Raw genomic sequence first — 20412 nt, 5'->3', positions numbered from 1 at the left:
ATGCACTGCTTGGTTCTTGAACCTACTCTTTAGTCACGGGTTTGGCACTAGCCACTCTGGGACAGAGGAATTAAAAGGATGGGGCCACCCGCAGTGAGACAGGGCTGTGACTGATGTCAGCGAGTATAGACAGTATACTTCCTAGGAAAGTGACAGCCAGGCTATGGTCTCAGCAACTAGTTGACAAGACCTCAGACAGACACACAGTGTCCCAACAGGGAGCTCCAGTGCAGGGTGGCGCCGATCACCGACACTGGTTTTTAAGTTATTTCCTGCGGGGTGCAGCGGGAAGGCATGCCACTGTATTCAGGGCTTTGCTTCTTCCGCTGTGCAAGTCCTGGGCCTTAAACTCAGGTTGTCAGGCATGGGAGCAGGCACCCTTCCCCACTGAACCATCTCGCCAGCTCACCAGACACTTTATTAGACATGGTTCAAAGTATTTCACCTGCTCCTCATTTAAGCCTCAGAGCCTAGCCCAAGACCTACCCCCTCCTGGCAGGTGAGGAGTCAGAGCTGGTAAAGAGCTGGTCAAGGTAGCTCAGCTGGGAAGTGACAGGCACTAAGGCAAAGAAGGAATCTGATGAAAGCTCAGCTACTAGATGGGAAAGTAGTGGAACGTGGAGGGAAGACTAGATAGGACCTGGGACTCGGTGACAGGGGCTGGAGGCAGGGAAGAGAGACCTGGGGCTTCTGGCCTGCGGGTAGAACCCTTCTCTCTCATCCCCGGGGAAGGACGGCTGTAGAAGCTAGTTTGGCCAAGTCGCCCAAAAGTGCAGATGATTGAAACCTGAGGGAGGGCTGTGCTCAGGTGTAGGCTGGTCACGGAGAGCCGCAGGGATTGGTGGAGAGGTAGGGAGATGTGTGTGGACTTAGCCCTGGGGCCAAGGGAGGGCACCTGTGCCAGGACAGGCTGGCAGCTTGGTAGGGCAAATGGGAACAGGATGCCTAACACGCTGGCACACATGGGCCTTGGAACTGTTAACCCTCAGCTCCTCTGGTCAGCATGGAGGTTCAAGGTTTTGGAGGCCCGGAAACAATGGATGTGTTGCTGGACCCTGATACAGTGTGAGCCAGTAATTCAGATCTGGCCCCGGACTCCTACCTGCCTTACCCCATGAATCCCCTGGGCCCATCTTTAATTATATACTCCAGCATATAAAAGGCACTTTGATATATGCACTCCAACATTATCAGTGATATAAAAAATTGAGATGTTTCTTTTTGTAGTACTGTAGAAACCCAGGGCCTTCGGCTTGCTAGACAGGCACTCTATTGCTAAGCTACATCCCGGAAGAGCTGATACACCTCTGTCCCAACCGAGTGAGCATGCCAGGTCTGAGACTGTGTCCTGGTGGCTGAGGAGACATGCAGCACGCAGGGGACAGACACTAATGAGCTACTGTGTGGTGGCTGTGCAGGCTCCAGCTGGGGCTACAGAAGCCGTGGGAGCCTGGCTTCCCGATGGGAGCCTGCCAGTACCTGGCTGAGCTGCCCACATGCTGTCGAGCTTTCTCCTAGACCCTCTGGTGCCTCTCCAGCCTGAGGGCCGGGCCTGACAGACTCTGACTGTGCCTGCTGGAGCCTTGTTTACTCACATGCCTGCCAGCGCCTTGCTGGGGCTGTTTCCTCAGCCAACCAGAGAGAATTGTTTCCCTCTTTCCAACTGGGAACCTCACCAGGTTCCAGCGTAATGGCGGTATTTGTGACATAAACGTCAGAACTCAATATAGCTGCCCGCTCCTAGGCCTGCACATGGAATCCCAGCACCCACTTCCTGAGAGCCCCAGGCAGGTCTCAGCCAGGCAGCAAAGTGAGCACTTCCTTTCTTGGGGCGATCTGCCAAGGTCTGCAAATGTGGTCTGCTTAGACAACTGGCCCCGGCTCACTCGCCCCTCAGCTCCATATAGACTCGTTTGGCCTTTGAGACAGTCTCACTCTGTAGACCAGACTAGCCTTGAGCTTGCCATCCTCCAGCAGCGGTGGATTACAGACCTGTACCGGCATGCCTGCCATATGTAGAATTCATTTTATACTTTTGTTTTGCTTTGAGATGGGGTGTCCCCGGCTGGCCTGGTGATGTGTGGCCCAGGGTGGACCTCAAACTTGAGCAATCCTCCCATCTGAGCTTCCTGATTCTAATGCTGGGATTATAGGCATGTACCAGCACACCTGGCTCATATTTAAATTCTGTTCAAAAGAAGCAAGGGGCATTCTGTGGTGGTGGTGTGTGTGTGTGTGTGTGTGTGTGTGTGTGTGTGTGTAGGAAAACCCTGCTGTGGGATCAGAACTCCGGGTGACCTGAGACAAGTCACCTTCCCTCCTGGGCTGCAGGGCTTTCATAGGGGCGGGCTCATTGTCATGGCAGGACGTTGGAGGGTCTGAGTTGGCAGCACAGCTGTGCAGCACACGGGTGGCGTAAATTACACAGGTCCTCTTCCTCCGCCGCAGATGCTGATGCAGTACCTCTACTATGGAGGAACAGAGTCCATGGAGATCCCCACTGCTGACATCCTGCAGGTATGCAGCCCAGAACCCTCCAGATCTTCAGCTCGCGGCTCTGACCTCACATACACGTGGGGCCTAGTATCACCTGAAGTGAGGGCACTTACTAGAGACCAGAAATTGGGCACACCCCCAAGCCCAGCTTCCTTGGCCAGGCCTGTGGTTAGAAGGGATAGTTCAGCCCAGGAGGAACAGACAGCGGCTGAGCCTCCTGCTCACCTGCGTCTCAGGCACATAGCTCAGGCTCACGTAGGTAAATACCCTGACCTGGAGCCCACATCTACCACCCATCCTGTACCTCTCACACCCCAGCTACCAAGATGGCCTAGAGCAGAACCGTCTCAAGGCCGCCATCTCTTCTCAGAGTAGCCTGACAGGAGGGCTGGGTGCTGGGGCTCAGGAGAAAGCTTTCATTTCCTGCTTTCGTCCCCTGACTAGCTGCTGTCAGCTGCCAACCTGTTCCAGCTGGACGCCCTGCAGAGACACTGTGAGATCCTGTGCTCCCAGACCCTTAGTGTGGAGAGCGCCGTCAACACCTACAAATACGCCAAGGTAAGGGCTGGGGACACCAAGCCACTGCCCACCACGCTTCACAGCACAGGCTAGGAAATGCATGTGGCCAGACCACGTGAAGGCCAGCAGAGGGAGCCGGAGTCCCTGGTCACTGGTACTGGTGGCACTAACAGCGCTCAGGCCCCAAGGTGGCTGACTGCCTGCAAACTAACAGAAGTCAGCCCATGGCAGACCTGACAAGACTCCCAAGATCCCACATTCATTTCCTGCCCCGGGGCTCCTGAGACAGCCCTTCCCTCTTCCTGGAGAGCACTTCCCAAGACTAGCCAGCCCTGTGTCTCTATCCGATGGTGTCCCCAGGCCTCAGACAGCTTTTATTGTCCACCTGCAGTCACCTGGCTGTCTCTGTGAGTCCTTGGGTTTTATCCTCCCTGTCCCAGAATGTTCACTCCAAGAATGCCTGAGAGGGACCTCGGCACCCATGCTCAGAGCCACACTCAAAGCCAGTGCTTGGTACTTGTTGAATTAGCACAGCTTTGGAACACTGCCCATGACAGTCCTGTGGCCTTGTCCTGGGGAGTGCAGAGTCCTTGCCCTTAGGAAAGGAGCTGTCCAATACAGGTGTCATCTGTGACACAGGTAAGGAAAAGGATAGGCCTTGGTGACACAACTGAGACTTGCCCAGGCACCCCCGGGAGATACAGAAGGGAAGGTGGCTTCCAGAGGCAGACAGGGACATCTCCCTAGGTCAGGGATGAGCGCTGTTGTGAGCAGGTGACATCTGAAGTTGGGGATGGTAAACAAAGACCATAGGCCTCAATTCTTTCCCTGCCCACAGATCCACAACGCCCCAGAGCTGGCCCTGTTCTGTGAGGGCTTCTTCCTCAAGCACATGAAGGCCTTGCTGGAGCAGGACGCCTTTCGGCAGCTCATCTATGGCCGAAGCAGCAAAGTCCAGGGCCTGGACCCACTGCAGGACCTGCAGAGCACCCTGGCGGAGCGAGTCCATTCTGTCTACGTCACCTCCCGGGTGTGAGGCAGGGTGAAGGGTGACTGCTGTCTGCAGGTGTGCAAAGGTCTGCTAAGGCCGAACACAGCCGCCCAGGGCACCTCCAGAGGAGGGAGGCCTAAAGGCCCTTTGGAGCTAGGCTCATGGGGGTGCTTCCTGCTCTTCCCCCAGATAACCCTCTGTGGTGTTGACTGACCCTTGGGTGGGCAAAGCCCACTTCACTGTTGCTCAACCAGTAACTGGCAGGGTGTGTGACATCATCTGCACCTCGCGGGCTACCCTGTGTCCTCTCCTCCAGTGGCTCAGCAGCAGGCTGACCCATCTACCTGGCTGGGGCTGCGAGGAGCATGGGCATTCTTAGGAATCTCGAGAATGTATCCCCGAGCCCCAGGTCGCTAAACGCAATAGCTGGTATGTTTCCCTAAATGCCACACAGAGGGAAGGCTTTCCAAATCCTGTCCCCCAAGCTGTGCCTTTGAAAGGGCTGGTGGCCCCTGTCTGTGAAGACTGGGCCCCTAGTGGCCCTCCCTATAAGACTACTACTAACTTGGAGTCTGAGCTCAGAGCGTCTGAGTTGAGGGTGTGATGGGGTATATGTAGTACAGGAGTGCAGGGACCTCAGCTCTCGCTGCTACAGCTAGCAGCCAAAGGAAAGAGGCAGGCTGTCGAAGCCCACCTAGCGCTCGTGTCTGCAGACTCAGGCAGCAGTGCTCCCGTGGTCTCAAGTGCAAGGCTCCTTTCACTCAGGACTGGAGTGCAAGAGCACACTTCTCACTGGGGTCTGTGACTCTTGGGCATGAAGGACAGGGCCTTGGTGGAAGAGAAGGGGTGTCTGCTCCCCGCCTGCCCTCAGTCTTGGCTTCCCATCCTCTGGCCTGTTTCTGGACAGACGCTGGGACAGCATCAAGAACAGCTACCTTAGAAACTATTTATTCATCAGAAGCCCCTGGGGCTTGCAATCCTGGAAAATATTTTCAACTCGCTGCTTGTGCTGGATGTACAAAAGAATTGAGTGGTATTTTATTGCTGTAATATTGTATGATACTGTAACTATACCTTAATGTTGTCACGTACTGTAAATGGACTATGGTTTTATCAACAATAAACACTCATTAACAATGGCCGTGGCATCTGTTCCTGGTAAAGAGGAGCCCCAGTGGACCATGGAGGGAACCCAGAGCTGAGTCTGTGCCACTGGGCAGAAAGACCCTACAGCAGAGCAGTCTGACTCTGTCCTTAGATGGGTAAATTCTTTACCTGGGAAATGAGACAGATGAAAATTAGTATGTGCCATTGGGCGAGAACAAAGCTGAGACGGGGAAGATACGTCAGTGGCCTTTTCTGACCTTATGGCCCCGGAACCTTCCCTGCAGATGTGATGAGGAAGTTACCTAAGGGCTTGTGAACTTGTCCCAGCTCCAAACTTCATGGTCGGATGAGAAGCACCTGGTATATAGGCAGGAGCAGAAGTTCGAGGCCAGCCTGGGCTAGGAATCTTTGCTAAATATACCACCCATCCTCCCACTTCTTAAGATCACCGGGAACTGAGCCCAAGGGCTAGCATTTAGTAGTGTTCTGGAACTCTAGCTGGAAGACAGACTCCAGGAACGAGCCCAGGAAAGGCACACTTCCTAGCTCTGCTGAGGTAGAGGCCAGGCTTGCGCCTCAGTCTGTGACTCAACAGTGCACCACACCGCCCTCTGGGGGCCACACAAGTAGATGCCATCCTCGGTACCACCCTGAAGATGGACGGGGAGAGGTCTGGCTGGAGTGTCCTTCCTGGAGGTTTGTCTGGCCACTCCACCTGCAGGAGCTGTTAGAGCTGAAAAGGCAGGCGTGCTTACAATCCGACTCTAACTAGTTTCTCTGCAGAGGCGATATGAGGATTAATTGAGGGGTTCGCTCTCTACGCTTATATATAATAGGCACACTTTCAAACAAATATTTAAAATAATCATTTTTTTAAAAATATTATTGGTGCTGAAGTAGCTCAATGGGACATTTGCTGAGCTCAGATCCTAGCACATATGTAAAAAGCTAGGTGTAGCCACGTGCACCCCGTGTAACTCCAGTCAGTACTGTGGGGTCAGAGAGAGGCTCACTGGGGCTTGCTGGCTGCCAGTCTCGCTCCAGTTTCAGTAAGAGAGACCCTCTCTCAAGGGAATAAAATGGAGAATGACAGATTGGGACACCCAACGTACTCTGGCCTGCACACACAGGTATGTTTGCCCGCATCAACACACATTTTTTTAAAAATATTTGTTATATATACAATATTCTGTCTATGTGTGTGCCTACAGGCCAGAAGAGCGCACCAGACCTCATTACAGACAGTTGTTAGCCACCATGTGGTTGCTGGGAATTGAACTCAGGACCTTTGGAAGAGCAGGCAATGCTCTTAACAGTTGAGCCATCTCTCCAGCCCTCAACACACATTTTTATAGGGGAAGATATTCTTCCTTCCTAGAACCTCAAACTAACAGCAACAGGAGTATGTGATCACTTACCCTGGGGCTACTCAAGATCACGAGTGCCTCCTCTCTTCTCAGCCTGTCGCTACCAGCAGCTAGACAGGAAGAAGCAAAAGCTGGGTCTATCTGTAATAGACCCAGGGACAGCAGACAAGGCAGTATCTGTGCAGCATGTGCCCGAGACCCCGGTACCAACACAGAAGCCACTGGGGCCAAGCCTGGGCCAAGGCAAACCCTAAGACTCGAGGCTTCTAGCCTTCCCAGCCTCTCTCCTGATGCTGCAATCTCTGTACTAAGCTGGTTCCTTTCTTCTCAGGAGTCCCCTGTGCAGATGAATGACTGGCAAACCAGAACATTCCCTTTGCACAATTCCTGGGATTAAGCAGTTGTTTATAGAATCCAAGGCAACGCCTTTCCTGCAGCCTGAAATCACCCACTTAGACTCAAAATGTTTTCTAGTTCCACAGCCTCTCCAGGCCCACACGAGCTGCGAGGCTGTGTGGCTTTAGATGAGCCTACGTTTCCCCAGGGTGACTGTCATTTACCTCCCGCCCCTTTCTCCTAGCCTCAGCACAAGTACACACACCCCTTTGTGTCTCTTGATCATTGCAGCATCCTGTGGGATTACCAGGGGAACAGTGCAACAAGCTGATAAGCCCTCATAGCGTGGGGGTGGGGAGACAATGAAGGAACCCTCTCTGTTCAAATCTTGTCAACCCCTTTCCCATCCCGGTGACACAGGTGTCATTCTTTTGGGGACCAGATGGGGAGGTCTGAAGGAGGCATACCCACCTGCTTAGGACACAGGCTTTGAAAAGGACCTTGACTGCACATAGCATTGGCTTCCTTTTGTGTCCTGAGAAGCCATCCCGGTCAAGTTGAGAAGCATCTTGTCCCAAGACAATTAGTACCTAGAGCTGAGCACCTCGGGCTGCAAGGCTCAGGCTGCGCCACCCATGCATGTTAGCTCAGGCTTATTTTAGAATATGGCCAATAATCCATCACCTCAGAGCAGCCCCCTAGTTAGACCCGGTGAGCAACCCAAACCCAGACAGATCCACTGTTGTTAAGCGTCAGACAGTGTTCTAAGCTCCTGCTCCCCACCCCCAACCCACTGTTCCTCGTGGCTGGAATGAGTGCCGTCACCACCACTCAACTGTGACCCACTTGAACCCGGAGCAAGGTGAAGCACATGCCATTTTTTTAAAAACAGAATATCCAGGCTGAATAGTTTATAAAGAAAATTAACTTCACTAAGGAGGCAGAGTCAGGTGGATCTCTCAATTTTGAGACCAGCCTAGTCTACAGAGCAAATTCCAAGACAGTTATGGTTATATAGAGAAACCCTGTCTAGAAAAACTAGAGAGAGACAGGGTGGGAAAGGGGGTGGAGAATAATTAATTCTGTAAGTCCAAGCTTGAGAGGCAGAATCTGATGAGGCCGTGGTGACTCTAAATAGGTTGGTTTCCCCATGTGTGACAAGAAGGCTCACCTAAGGCACAGCAGGCTTTTACAATGGCCTACTCTCAAGTCAATCCACTAAAGCCCTCCTACCCACTGTTCCAAGTGGAGACAGGAGACATCTGAACCACACAGTGCCCAGATCTCAAAGAGGCTCAGGGTAGAGCCATGGCCAAGCTCCCATGGGCCTGGCCTTACAATCCTTGGTCTCCACTGACTAGGGACACCAGGCAGGATGTGCAAGCTGTCCAACTCTTCTCAGCCAGCACCTGCACCCTGGTTTCTGGCCCTGTTCTCAGATCCTCCCTGAACAGCAAGCTAGGGAGGCTACCCAAGAAAACAGTGAAGAAGACCCCTTTCTTGGCTCCTCAGCAAGGTCCCCTGCAGACAGTGGTAGGGTGTAGCCCTCAGGTGGGCACAGAGCCTCTCCCACAGGGGAGTCACGTACTCATCACCTGTTGGTCCAGAAGCTTCCTTCCTTGTCTATTAGACTTCTGCCAATGAGTGCTGAACAGACGGTGCAGACAGCGTTAAACATGGGGGCCAGAGTATGTGTGAAGCCACCAGGTCATTTCTGTCTCTAACGGGATGAACTGTAGGACCCAGCGAAGGCAGCTAATTTTCAAGGTGACTACAGTGTCACTGGGTACCTGTGACTTCTCTTGCACATGCCTAGACTGGAACTCTAGCTCCACAACACACCATGGTCTTGACACCTGGGCCTCCACTGGATCTGGCAGCCAGAAGTCACCAGAAGGAACAGGGAAACATGCAGCTTTCACAGACATGGATTTTATAAGCACCACAGACAAATAATCTATGATGTTGTTTGTTAAAAATAGACAGATACTCTATCCCTCCTCTCACTTCTGTAGCATGAGTCTCTCTTGATAGCCTCTCCTAATGAAGAGGGAACCAAAAGGCATCGAGGGGCTCGGACGTTCCTGGAACACTGCAGCCAGGAATGGAACAGAAGGGGCCGGAGCAGGCCTCAGAGTGCTGGGACAAGCCTGCAGTGACAGAGCACTCCACGAGGAAGCTGAGTACTGAAGGGTCCGGAAGGCCAGGAACCAGTGCAGCACCCCTAAGTGGGGACAAGTCTGAAAGAAAACCTGGCCCAAAGTGAAAATGTGGCCCTGGGTGGGAGTGACAGCTCCGGCAATGCCAGAACTTTCCCCACCCACCACGTTCTAAGCAGACTGGGGTTCTTCAGTCACGGAGGACACAGGTGAGAGCCAGGGCTGCCCCTGATGGAGACTCATTTCTGTTACTGTCCATATTGCTGCCCGGTCCAGCCGAACACAGCTCAGAAGTCCGGGTCTCCTCGAGCCTCACTATTTCTTCCGCTTCAGTTTCGCATCCTTTCTGTTGTTCATCTCTCTTTTCTTCAACTTCTTGTTCTGTTTGGGTTCTTGTTTTGATTCCAACTTCCTCTTCTTGTCACTGGAGGAAAACCCACACCATCAGGGACAGAAACCAAAAGCATTAACAGCACAGATCTACAACACCACAGGCTGCTGTCTGAAAAATGACCCTCGGCCCACAAACTTGACACCCAGACACGTTTCCTGAAAACCTCCAGGGAGAGCAGGCTTCATGCGGGGCTGGGACATGTCACAAGGTCCCCCCTAACTAAGGGCAGCATCTGTAGAGTAGCCCAAGTTCTCTTCAGAGCACTAAATGGTCTCCTCTCACAAGATTTCAAACATCTAAGTTCCATGACAGCTTATTCCCACCACACAGATGCCCAGCTATCACCCCAGGGACCCTAAAGGTCACTCTTAGCATAGACATGGGATCTTCAAGGAAAGCCCGTGTCCTTCCTGAGGCACTGCTGGTAACTGATTTTTCCTAAATGAGCAGCAAAAAGTCCCAGCAGGACGAACCTGGGAATCACTGCCTCATGCCAGGGTCACACACAGATCAAGCAGGCGACCTTCCAGTTAAAAGCCCCTGGAGATGAGGTTCACTTCATGACATTTTGCCCTGGGAACAACAGACTCCCTATGAGGACAGGGTATCCAGAGACTATTAACATTACATACACCAAGGACCTCATGTAGAAATTAATGAGATAAGTCGGCTGGAGGGATGGTTCCCCATCCCCCGAGCCAGGGTCTTCGGGGTCTTTCTACATAGCTGACTGGCCTGAAACTCACTAGACCGGGCTAGTCTTGAACTCACAAAGATCTGCTTGCTTGCCTCTGCCTCCTGCGTGCTAGGATTAAAAACACACATCACCATATCAGCTCAGAGTACTGCTTTTCAAAAGATCAGGGTTCAGTTCCCAGTGCTGACACGGTAGCTCACAACTACTGTTAACTCCAGCTCCAGGGATCTAATGACCTCTTCTTGCCTCCACAGGCATCAGGCACATATATGGTATACATAGATACATACATAGGCGCCGGCAAAAACACTCATAAAACTCTCTTTTTTAAAAAGGGGGTGGGGAGCAGGCAGGCCTCAAGAATGTTCAAGGACAGACTGAGCACTTCACCTCACTGATGTGGGATGCCCTTCTGTACGCTGTCAACATGGGTTGCTTTTACTGACTGATGAATAAAGCCGCTTTGGCCTATGGCAGGGCAGAGTACAGCTAGGGAGGAAAGTCAAACTGAATACAGGGAGAAAGAAGGTGGAGTCGGGGGAGCAGCCACCGGAGGAGTAAGATGCCAGAGCATTACCAGTAAGCCACAGGGACATGGCGATACATGGGTCATTATTATATGAAGAGCTGGCCAGTAAGAAGCCTGAGCCATTGGCTAAACAATTATAATTAACATTAGGCCTCTGATTATTTCATAAGCGGCTGTGGGACCAGCGGGCAGGAGAGAAACCTCCAGTTAGACCTCACCACCTTCCTTCTAAGTCCTGAGTCCATGAGCCACACGGGCTGGATAACTCATGAGGTCCTCATCAGCAGTCCCAGTGGGAGCTGAGGGACAGGCTCGCTCTGCAGAGCTCAGCCAGGACTCTCCACAGTAGGCTGACCCCAGGCCTTCTGTGACAGTCAAGCCACCGGCATAGCTAGAACGTGAGGGAACCTAACACATCTGTCACACTCTTCAAACCAGGGTTCAGGCTGACAGCAGGCCAAAGGCCCCTGGAGGATCTGGCTGCCATCAGCACCGGTCCTTCAAAGTGCCGGAGTGACTTATGGAGAAGGTGGGCCAGGCCCTAAGTTTTTGGAATTCATGCCAGCCTCAGGTGCAAGCCCTGGGCATAGGAGCTCTCCTGTTGGTCCCGAGGGTGCGAGGACACATCGCCTGCAAATTCAACACTGCAGATGAGACATTTGGACCTCAGGATGCCTGGGGTGCCCAAGGAAGTCAAAAAACTATTTTCATTTTAATACCGATCCCTTCTTGGCCTTTACCACTCGCTGCCTCTTGCACATGCTCTGCTTCTGAGAAGGCTCAAGGGAAGAGGGCACTACAGTCCTGCAGAGGCTCGCTCACGCTCAGTATGCCAGAGCTGGCCAAAGGAAAAACATGTCTTTCTCAGGACTTAGCTTGGGGGGTGGGGTGAGGGAGTGGGGAGGGAACTGGAGAGACGGCTCCGAGGTTAAGAGCACTGGCTGCTGCTCTTCCAGAGGACCTGGGTTCAATTCCCAGCACCCACATGGCAGCTTACAACTGTCTATAGCTCTGGTTCCAGCACGCTCATACAGGTACACATGTAGACAAAACACCAATTCACATAAAATAAAAATAACTAAATTCCAAAAAAGAAAAAAAAAAAAGCTTAGCTTGGTGGAAGGGCTTGCCTAGCATATACAAAGCTCTGGGCTTGATCCCCAGCCATACTATTATTCATTTCAAACAAATCCTTTTCAGTTTTTAATTTTTGTTATGGGAAGCAGCAATAAAAAGGAAAGACCTCTATGACCCAGGACTCTGAGAACCGATGCTTAGAGGAAGGACAATGTGTTGACTCAAATGACTGGCCTGCAGCAGACACATCTGACCCAACTCTGGCCCTATCTTCACTGGCCATAAAGCAATGGAAACACTTGGTCCCTGTGCCACAGGACCAAGGCTTACAAAGTCTCAAGGACACAGCAGCAGACCTGCTCTCTCAGGCTGGCTCCAAGAGTTCAGCCCTGGCCTGTGCTAAGTCCAGGAAAGAGCTCCAGGCCTACGATGCTGCCCAGTTTGCAGATGTGCTACCAAGGTGGCCCCAGGGACCTCGGAGGAAGCGGGAAAGCAGGACACCTCCTGAAGCATTTGTTCGCTACAGAGCCGACTGGATGTGTGGGACATCACAGGTCCTCACCTTTTCAAACTAACGATGGAGGCGTTCTGCCCAGCTTTGCTCAAAGCTTCGTTCCACTCCTCATCATCCCCACGGATTATGTATCTGTAAAGAGGGGAAATGCCACTGCCCATTAGAAGAGGCTACTTCAGAGAAAATATGAAAGTGACGAGCCGCCCACAGACGACACTTCCTACCAGGAGACACAAGAGCCGTACTAGCGTGGGCGCTGCAGAGAGGTGAACAGATGGGCCCAGGCTCAAGGTAAGCCCCACCAGATAGCAGTCACATGGAGGTGGGGGATAGTGAAAAATCAGTCTTGCTACAGCTACCTTCTGCCACTGCCCCTGCCATTGCCGTCCTCACTCGACCACAGCTCCTGCCCCGCCCTATCAGGCCTCCGCCTCCCTACTCTGCAACATCTTACTTCTCCTGGAGGAAGCAGTTCCGGTACATCAAGCAGAAACCAGCTGGATGCCCTGAAATGGCCTCCTGGCCACTCCCATCTGCCCAATCACCATCCTCACCAATGATCTGGTGGCAGACAAGTTGAATGGTTCTTGGCATAGAGTTATGGTGTGAGGCCCGAAATGCCAGGATCTGTCCGCCTTGGGTGGGTGGAGCAGAAACATCAAGAAACGCTCAAAGAAACACAGGCCCTGTACACAGGACTCTGGAGCAGGGGCTCGGGTGCAGGACCCTTTCTCCAAACGATTTTCAAAAATTCACAGGCAAAAGCCAAATATGGAGAAGGGACCACCGAGGTGGATGTTCTTCTGCCCAACATCCCCTTCCTGGAGGGGCCTGAGGAGTAACACAAACCCAGGGGGTCAAGAAAGCACGACTCTGGGATCCAGGGAAATGAATACGGACTGTGAGTCTCCAGCTACGGTACTCCTGACACATGGGGTCATGGGGTAGGAGACACCCAGAGTAGACTCTGCACATGGAGTACGGGGTAGGAGACACCCACAGCAGACTCTACACATGGGGTACGGGGTAGGACACACCCACAGCAGACTCTACACATGGGGTACGGGGTAGGACACACCCACAGCAGACTCTGCACGTGGGGTACGGGGCAGGAGAACCCACAGCAGACTCTGCAGGTTGTGGAGGCCTGGGAAGAACTCTTGATTTCCTAAGCAGGAGGGAACCTTACTGAGAGAAGTCCATGTCCTTCAGTTTCCCCACTTCTTTCTTGTGTTTCTCCTGGAATTCCTTTGCTGCTTCATCCTGTGGACCAGAGCCAGAGAGCAGGAGTCAGAGACAAGGAGTTCACAAGGCCCAGGAGAAGGGTGCAGGTGTGACAGGAAGAAACACTTCCCTCTGAGGTGTCCTCGGAGCACTAAGCAGCTAGCACAGTTTTACAATACGCACACCCATGAAGTGTGCATTTGGGAAAGTACCTGAAAGGGAAATCAACGCTGGCACCAACAACTGCCCAAGTCCTCCATCACACTTTGTGTTCAACAGGAGGCACAAAGGCTGAATGCCGTTTAGCTAAACTAGTGCAAAGAACCAGCTTTTGTGGTCATTTGTTTTGAGGTCTTGTTCTCTATCCCAGGCTGAGCAGCAACTCTCTAAACAAAGCTTAGGCTGGCTTTGATCTGAAACAACTCTCCTGCCTCTCAGTCTGAGAGTACAGGATACCAGGCGTGCACCAGCACCTCCAGCCTGCAGGACAGTTCTGAAGCAGTGGAGGAGGACATTCTCCATTTGCAGGCTAATATGACTACATTTACAGCCACAGGGAACACGAACTCCTAAAGCCTTCCTCTGGGACGTACCAGGTCATCACTCAGGGTCTTCATTGTGGGCTCCATGACCACATCCTTCACTGCCACCATCTGTTCCTCGATGGCCTTTTCTTGGACATCATTAAACAGCTACAAAGACAACATGAAGAAAGATGCAGGAGCAGCAGGGGTCAGTCACCCACTCCTCACCACGGCATGTAGTAAAAGAAAAGCATTCAAAGCGATACTCCAGACCTTAGGAACACGGATACGCTCACACTGCGAGCATAAAAACAGGGTGGGGATGTACCAAACTCCTACAGCGGTGTCTCCAGGAAAGAATCCGCCCTTCACAGACACTGTCTGACACTCCAAGAGTGAGAGAGAGAGACAGGGAGAGAGAGAGAGAGACAGACAGACAGACAGACAGACAGACAGAGAGTAGATTTGTAGCAAAGACATCTAAGATTTAGTACTTGTTAAAAACAAAGAGTGGGCATGTTGTGTTAGTGGAAAGAGACCAAAATCCTGTTCCTGGATCAAGGTTACCTTGACAACTTTACGGATGATCCGGTTGAAAAGCCCCATCAACTGGCCTGAGGGTAGCTCAATCTCCTTTTCCAGATCATCCACAGACTTGTGCTGCAGACCAATTCCCAAGAGAAGAGCCTGGAGGAAGGAGAATCAACTGGAATGGCTTTGAAGACAGACTTTTCCCATTAAAACAGGCATGAGAATGGAGCTGTCCCTTTTGATGAAGCTATCTAGCAGGAATCAGAGAGCAGTGGTGTTTATCTGGTCTCGTCTCTTTCATCCTTCCTGAACTGCACTCTCGCTCACACTGTCCTGACAAACACCACTGTACAGCTGCATCCTGAGTCCAGGGTGGCCTGGGCTCCAAGTGCAGCAAGTCTGCTAACTACAGCTCCATCAGTCACGTCAGCCTGCAGGGTGAGAACGGGCCACCCATCGGCCCTGCCAGTGCTCAAGGCACAAAGCTATTTCTAAACACCAACAACTCCACCGTCCTCCCTTCTCCCCCATGGAGTCCCAGGTGGCCTACCGACTGTGCAGCCGACAGGGCCAGGTCCCCTAGCTGGTTCAGGAAGTACAAGCGGGAAATGGCTGGGATAAGGTCCATGATGAGATGATAATCCACCATGTTCCGCGAGTACATCTCCAGCCGCTTCAGGTCATAGGGGAGAAAAAGCGCCTCCAGCTGCTCCCGGGTTAGGGCTGCACATGCAACAAGAGCCACCACACGCGTCAGGGCGGTCTGCCGTCCTCACAGGACAGCACCCAACACACGCATAGGGCGGTCTGCTGTCCTCACAGGACAGCACCCAACACACAAGAGCCACCACACGCGTCAGGGCGGTCTGTCGTCCTCACAGGACAGCACCCAACACACAAGAGCCACCACACGCGTCAGGGCGGTCTGCCGTCCTCACAGGACAGTACCCAACACACAAAGCCTTCTAGGAAGGGGCTGGATGGGTGGCTCGGCAGTTAAGAGCATGCACATGTTGTTCTTGCAGAGAACCCAGACTCAGTTCTCAGAACCCACATGGTAGTTCACAACCATCCATAACTCCCAGGCCCTCTTCTGACCTCCACAGGAGCCATGTGGTACACCTGCACAATAGTCTAATGTAAATCTCTAAAAACAATTTGTTGAGGTATCTTGCCATCAATACACCCTGAGCTGGCAGTGCAGAAGTCAACCATATGCTGGGCCAAAGGCCCCTCACGCCCTAGCATCCCAGGGCACTGCCACCCTTCCCCGTGTCACTCTTCCTCCAGCTTACACAAGGGCACGCTCGGCCCACCTCAAGGAACCCAGAGTTTGCCATCAAAATAGAATCAGCAAGAGGTAAGTAAATATACAAATAGAAACATGTGTAGACATAGATAAACATAAAAATGTATAGACATAACTGTTAACAGAAAAAAATGACCTCTGATAAAATTTTTTAAATTTTCACCCAACTAAATTGACTTACATGCATAAAGCTCTTCTCCACACTAGCCACAGATGGCTGACTGTATATCTGCAGTACAATTTCACAAAGGAAGAAACAGAGCCCCAGAGTCTGAGCTAGTGCACAGGTTTCAACCAGGTTCCACAGCAAACCACTGTACGAACATCTCTTACATCCCATACCCAGTCAAAGACAGGACAGAGGAGAGCTTGGAGGACAGGGGGCACCACAGAGAGACTGAGGACGAGACAAGCCCTCCGCTCCCGGGCTGGCAGCTCACCTGGCTGGGCTGCTTTCGCAATGTTCCTGTTCTGGATGATGTTCAGAGACAGGGCAGGAGAGAAAGCGCTGAACTGGTAAGACAGCAAGGCCAAGAACCGTCTTCGGAAATCTGTAGGGCACAGCCAGGCAGTTAGCGGTCTGGAGATGCCCTAGCCTGTCACCCCACTTTCCCCTCTCCACTCCACTGGAGTTACCTTTCCAAAATGCTGCCAGCCACGCTCCGTGCTCAGCCTCGTCCTCATCAGCCAGAGTCTTCAGCATGATGCAGGAGTGTTCTCCAGTCAGGTCGTTCTAGGGAACACATATCACTGCTTGGCCCCACCACTTTCTCCTGAGAGCTTCCCACTGCTGGTTAAGGGAAACTGCAGAGAAGGGCTTGGTGCTTCCACACGGCACGAGTGGCCTCGGTTCACAGCTGCACCGCTACTGCTCACACTGTACACAACCTCCTAAAAGGCCGTGGGAATGGAGCAGGCCTGGCCGGCAAGACTTCAAATCAGGTCTGACTTCTGCTTTGCACCCACTCCTTTCAGGGAGACCTGAGCTCAGGGCCACGAAGGCTCCAGAACGCATCCTGTCCATGCATTCTTGAAGTCCGTACAACAGACACTTCCCAACAAAGCCAGACTCTAAGCTGGCAGCCAGTGTGCATATTCAGGATGGTATGGGAGAAACAGCTTTGCTATGTAGCCCAGGCAGGTCTAACACTGCTGTTGAAATGGTGAAAGGCCAGTTTTGGACTTTCTTACTACATAAACAAGGTCTCACAACTGCATGACAGCACCTAATGGCTTTCTGTTGAAGAACACTGACAGACTGAAATGGTAGGAACAAGTCAGAGCAAGCAGCAGTTCAAGGACACAAGATGCCCCATGGCCTATGTGGCTCACTGGTCTCCATCCTTTCTGCATGCAAATGCCAGATCTCTAGCTCTGTCTGGACAAGCGCATGGACACGCACTAGCCCATCTGCTGCCACCTGCCTGCCAGCACTCATGTCTCCGGTTGTCTCACTTCAGACTCCACATGGACACTCGCCACCGCTACCCTTGGACACCAGCTTTGCATTCTCCAAAAGCCACACCCCTTTTCACCTTCAGCACTGTGGCCTTGGAAACAGAAGCAATGAGATGCCCTCACATCCTTACCATCTCTGTTGCTGAACCCAAATTCATTGCCCTCCTGTAGTGAGGGACGAGATGCTACCATCTTCCAAATCCTGGGTTTCTGCCTCCTGGCCTCCACAAGGCCTGCACCCCTGCAGTCAGCCCTCTCTGCCTGCACCCCTGCAAATAATCTCTGTGGTGAACGAACACACATCAAGAATCTTCCACCTGACAAGTCCTCCCTCGTGCCCAACCCCACAGCTACACTGATGTCTTCTCCCTTCCATTCTGGGAAAGGTCTATTCATGTCTGTGTGTGCACCTCCCATATCTACAACTGGGCACAGAGCCCTGCTCCATCCAGAATACCAGGGCTGGCAAACCCAGAGTCACCTGTCCTCTTACTTTGTGTGATTTCAGCAGATTCTAAGAATGCTGCATCAAGAGGCTATTTTAGAGCTGGGGACTGGAGTGAATGAAACAGATCAAAGAAGCCCTGAATCCACACATGCTTAGGTGTTTGGAGTACCCAGGGCGATCACTAGACTCCTAGGGTCCTGCTTGAAAACCATACAAACATACCGAGAAAGCACTCCTGTGTCTTGTTCTGTGGTGTGCCTGATGGCTGGAAACTCTCACTGTAGAGTGACAGCGTGCACAGCATTCTCCCAAACTCCATCTAGCTTGAGCCCCACCCACCTTCTGGCCCCTTCCAGTCACCTGGTTGAGGTTTAGGCTGCAGTCCAGGCAACTGTGCTACAATCAGCATTTGAGGTCTTTATAGCACGTGCCACTGAGGAGTGCCCGTGTGTTCTGCTGCTTGCTATTCCTAGTTCTGCCCATCAGAAAGCAAGCGTCACAGCTGCTCCCTGTGCTGGCTGCTCCTCCGTAGGCACTACATTAATATGAGAACTCACTGCTGTTCTGCCTTCCCAACAGTCCGCTGTCTGCCTCTCCCCTTCAGAAACCACCAGAGCTGTGTTTACAAACTCGGGGAGACTCCAGCCTGCAGACTGACTCTGTAACCTGGCCAACAAGCCCATGTGTACCCCAACCACTTCATAATGAAGCACAAAGCCAAGGATGCAGCAGACCTGTCAGGAGTCGTGGAGGAATCATTCTGTGACAACCTGCCTCTGCAAGAGGATAGCTGCTTGTCCCGCACAGTAACCCCTCTAAAAGCACAGACACTACCCAGGCACAACCAGGGAGAAACAAACACTCTGTGCCAACTCTAGACACAAATCCAACCCTTCCTCTGCCCCAAGCCTCACTCACTGGGGTCTGTCTCAGATAGACAGGAACAAATCCAGCTCGTTTCCAGAACCTACAAAAAAGGAAAGCGGGGAGAAGGATCACCATTTATGCCCTCTGGGAAGCAGCCGAGAGACTAAGGGAGAAGGGCCAGGAGGCGTATAAAGCAGCAGGTAGTGACACAGACCCCAGCTGCACAGGGAGACACCACACACAGAACGGTCCTCTTCCCCTGCCATGGGCTGGAGCCAGACAACAGACAAGCACTTACTTGAGGAGCCTGGGGGTCAGCCCATAGGAAACCCCCAGGTAATCCAGGCGCTCTGCAGGCCTCTCATTCAACTTGAGGAGTAAGGGAGGCAGATCCTTCCGGGGAGTGATGACTTCTTCCAGCAAGCTGACGGCCTAGGATGAGGACACCATCCCCTCAGCAAAGCAAAGCGGACAGCAGCGGTCTCAAGCCGCTCAGGATATCACAACAAAATATAGGTTTCTTAGTGTGCTCCTATGGCTTTTAAACAGGACCCCAAGAGTCAAGTGACCATCTTAGGTGCTCCACACACCTAAGGATGTGTGAAATCACAGCATCCCCAAGCTAGTTAGAATGCAAGAAAAGGCCACCAGTCTAGCAATGCCACTTTAGAAGGGACAGAGGTAGGGTTCTGAAATGCAGCATGAAATTGATTCTGTCACCTGGCACCTCTGTGACCTCGGAGAGTAACCCACCTTGGCCCAGTGCTAAATCAAAGCCCACAGGCTCTCCCACGGGCACTCTACGCAGATCTGTGAAGGTCTGTAAGTCACTAGTGCAGGTCGCCTTAGGATGGCAAGTAGAACTCTGTCACCTGGACTAATACCAACAGAGGCCGCTGGAGAGCAGTTTTTCCAACTTGCTGGGCAGCACACTTGCAGGCTGGTAAGCCACACTCACTCCCAGAGTTTCCGCTGTGGCAGATGATGCTGGTGACTAAGCTGAGACACTCTACCAGTGGAGAACGTGGCTGGCTGTCCAAACGGGTAAGAGCCCAAAGAATCATCCTCTCAGAGCCAGGACTGGAGCTTTGCCAGAACAGGCTTACCTCACTGCTCACAGTGTGGATTTCTTGTGGTGTTTCAAAGACCTTCTCCTCCAGACAAGGGAACCTGCCTTCATAGTACATCTGAAGGAGCTGCAGGGCCCGGCTGCCATAGCCCATCTGCACACAGGAAAAGAGCAGAGGGAAGAGTCGTCTCAGTCTGTCTAAGCCACTGTTGTCTTGCTTCTAGTGCATTTGCTCCTGGTCAAACTGCATTTGGAAAAATCTATCAATAAAACTCAATGCTGTCAAAGCTGGCTCTGGTGCCCCATATAGTGGGGTCTGAGTTATTATATCAGTCTAGCCAACCAATCAGAGCCCACTTGCAACCTGAGTCTAAGGATGGTTGGCTATGCCACTGCAGAAAGGAACATTTCTACAGCTGACTCCTCAATGAGGCTTTCAGAGTGACAGAAGGCAATTACGAACAATCAAACATGTCCTGTGTTCTAACACGGGAAAAGTAGTACAAACCAACAACCTGGACCACCTGCCCACCCCAACCTATGGCGCTAAATTCTGCAGAGCAGAGTACACCTAAAATTTCCCTTCTATCGGACACATAGGCACACCCGCCCTAAGGAGCTGTTAGGAGCCCATTAAACAGCAATGCACAAGATTTGACAGGAGGGAAGATGTGTTACCCCTTGATAGTCCGGGTGAACTGCAATCCGAACAACCCGTCCACCAGAAAGGCCTCCAAAGTCTGGATCTTGAAACTGTGGGAGACACAAGCCAGTGGCTTAGCAACACCAACAGCGT

The 20412-nt window shown here is 52.2% G+C and overlaps 2 protein-coding genes across 2 annotated transcripts in view; one reads left to right on the top strand and one right to left on the bottom strand.

Annotated features, from left to right (window-relative positions):
- The window catches only part of Abtb2 (ankyrin repeat and BTB domain containing 2), a 155478-nt gene extending 150333 nt beyond the window's left edge, over positions 1–5145 (top strand). Inside the window, exons 15-17 of the mRNA XM_048443637.3 lie at positions 2449–2517; positions 2941–3054; positions 3854–5145. Coding sequence (XP_048299594.1) covers positions 2449–2517; positions 2941–3054; positions 3854–4051 — 381 coding nt within the window. The 3' untranslated portion in view covers positions 4052–5145. The remainder of the gene's footprint in view (positions 1–2448; positions 2518–2940; positions 3055–3853) is intronic.
- Positions 5146–8732: 3587 nt separating this feature from the next.
- Nat10 (N-acetyltransferase 10) overlaps positions 8733–20412 on the bottom strand; it is a 42285-nt gene continuing 30605 nt past the window's right edge. The window contains exons 18-29 of the mRNA XM_048443639.3: positions 20295–20369; positions 19654–19770; positions 18846–18979; positions 18599–18647; positions 16411–16507; positions 16215–16325; positions 15016–15188; positions 14502–14621; positions 14004–14102; positions 13376–13449; positions 12235–12318; positions 8733–9399 (exon numbers count right to left, since the gene is read on the bottom strand). Of these exons, the coding sequence (XP_048299596.3) occupies positions 9291–9399; positions 12235–12318; positions 13376–13449; positions 14004–14102; positions 14502–14621; positions 15016–15188; positions 16215–16325; positions 16411–16507; positions 18599–18647; positions 18846–18979; positions 19654–19770; positions 20295–20369 (1242 nt within the window). The 3' untranslated portion in view covers positions 8733–9290. The remainder of the gene's footprint in view (positions 9400–12234; positions 12319–13375; positions 13450–14003; positions 14103–14501; positions 14622–15015; positions 15189–16214; positions 16326–16410; positions 16508–18598; positions 18648–18845; positions 18980–19653; positions 19771–20294; positions 20370–20412) is intronic.

This window comes from Myodes glareolus, chromosome 10 (assembly GCF_982192425.1).
Source record: "Myodes glareolus chromosome 10, mMyoGla1.1, whole genome shotgun sequence".
Classification (NCBI taxonomy): Eukaryota; Metazoa; Chordata; class Mammalia; order Rodentia; family Cricetidae; genus Myodes; species Myodes glareolus.
Note: the sequence above shows the minus strand (reverse complement) of the source record. Positions and strands in the feature narration are given on the sequence as shown.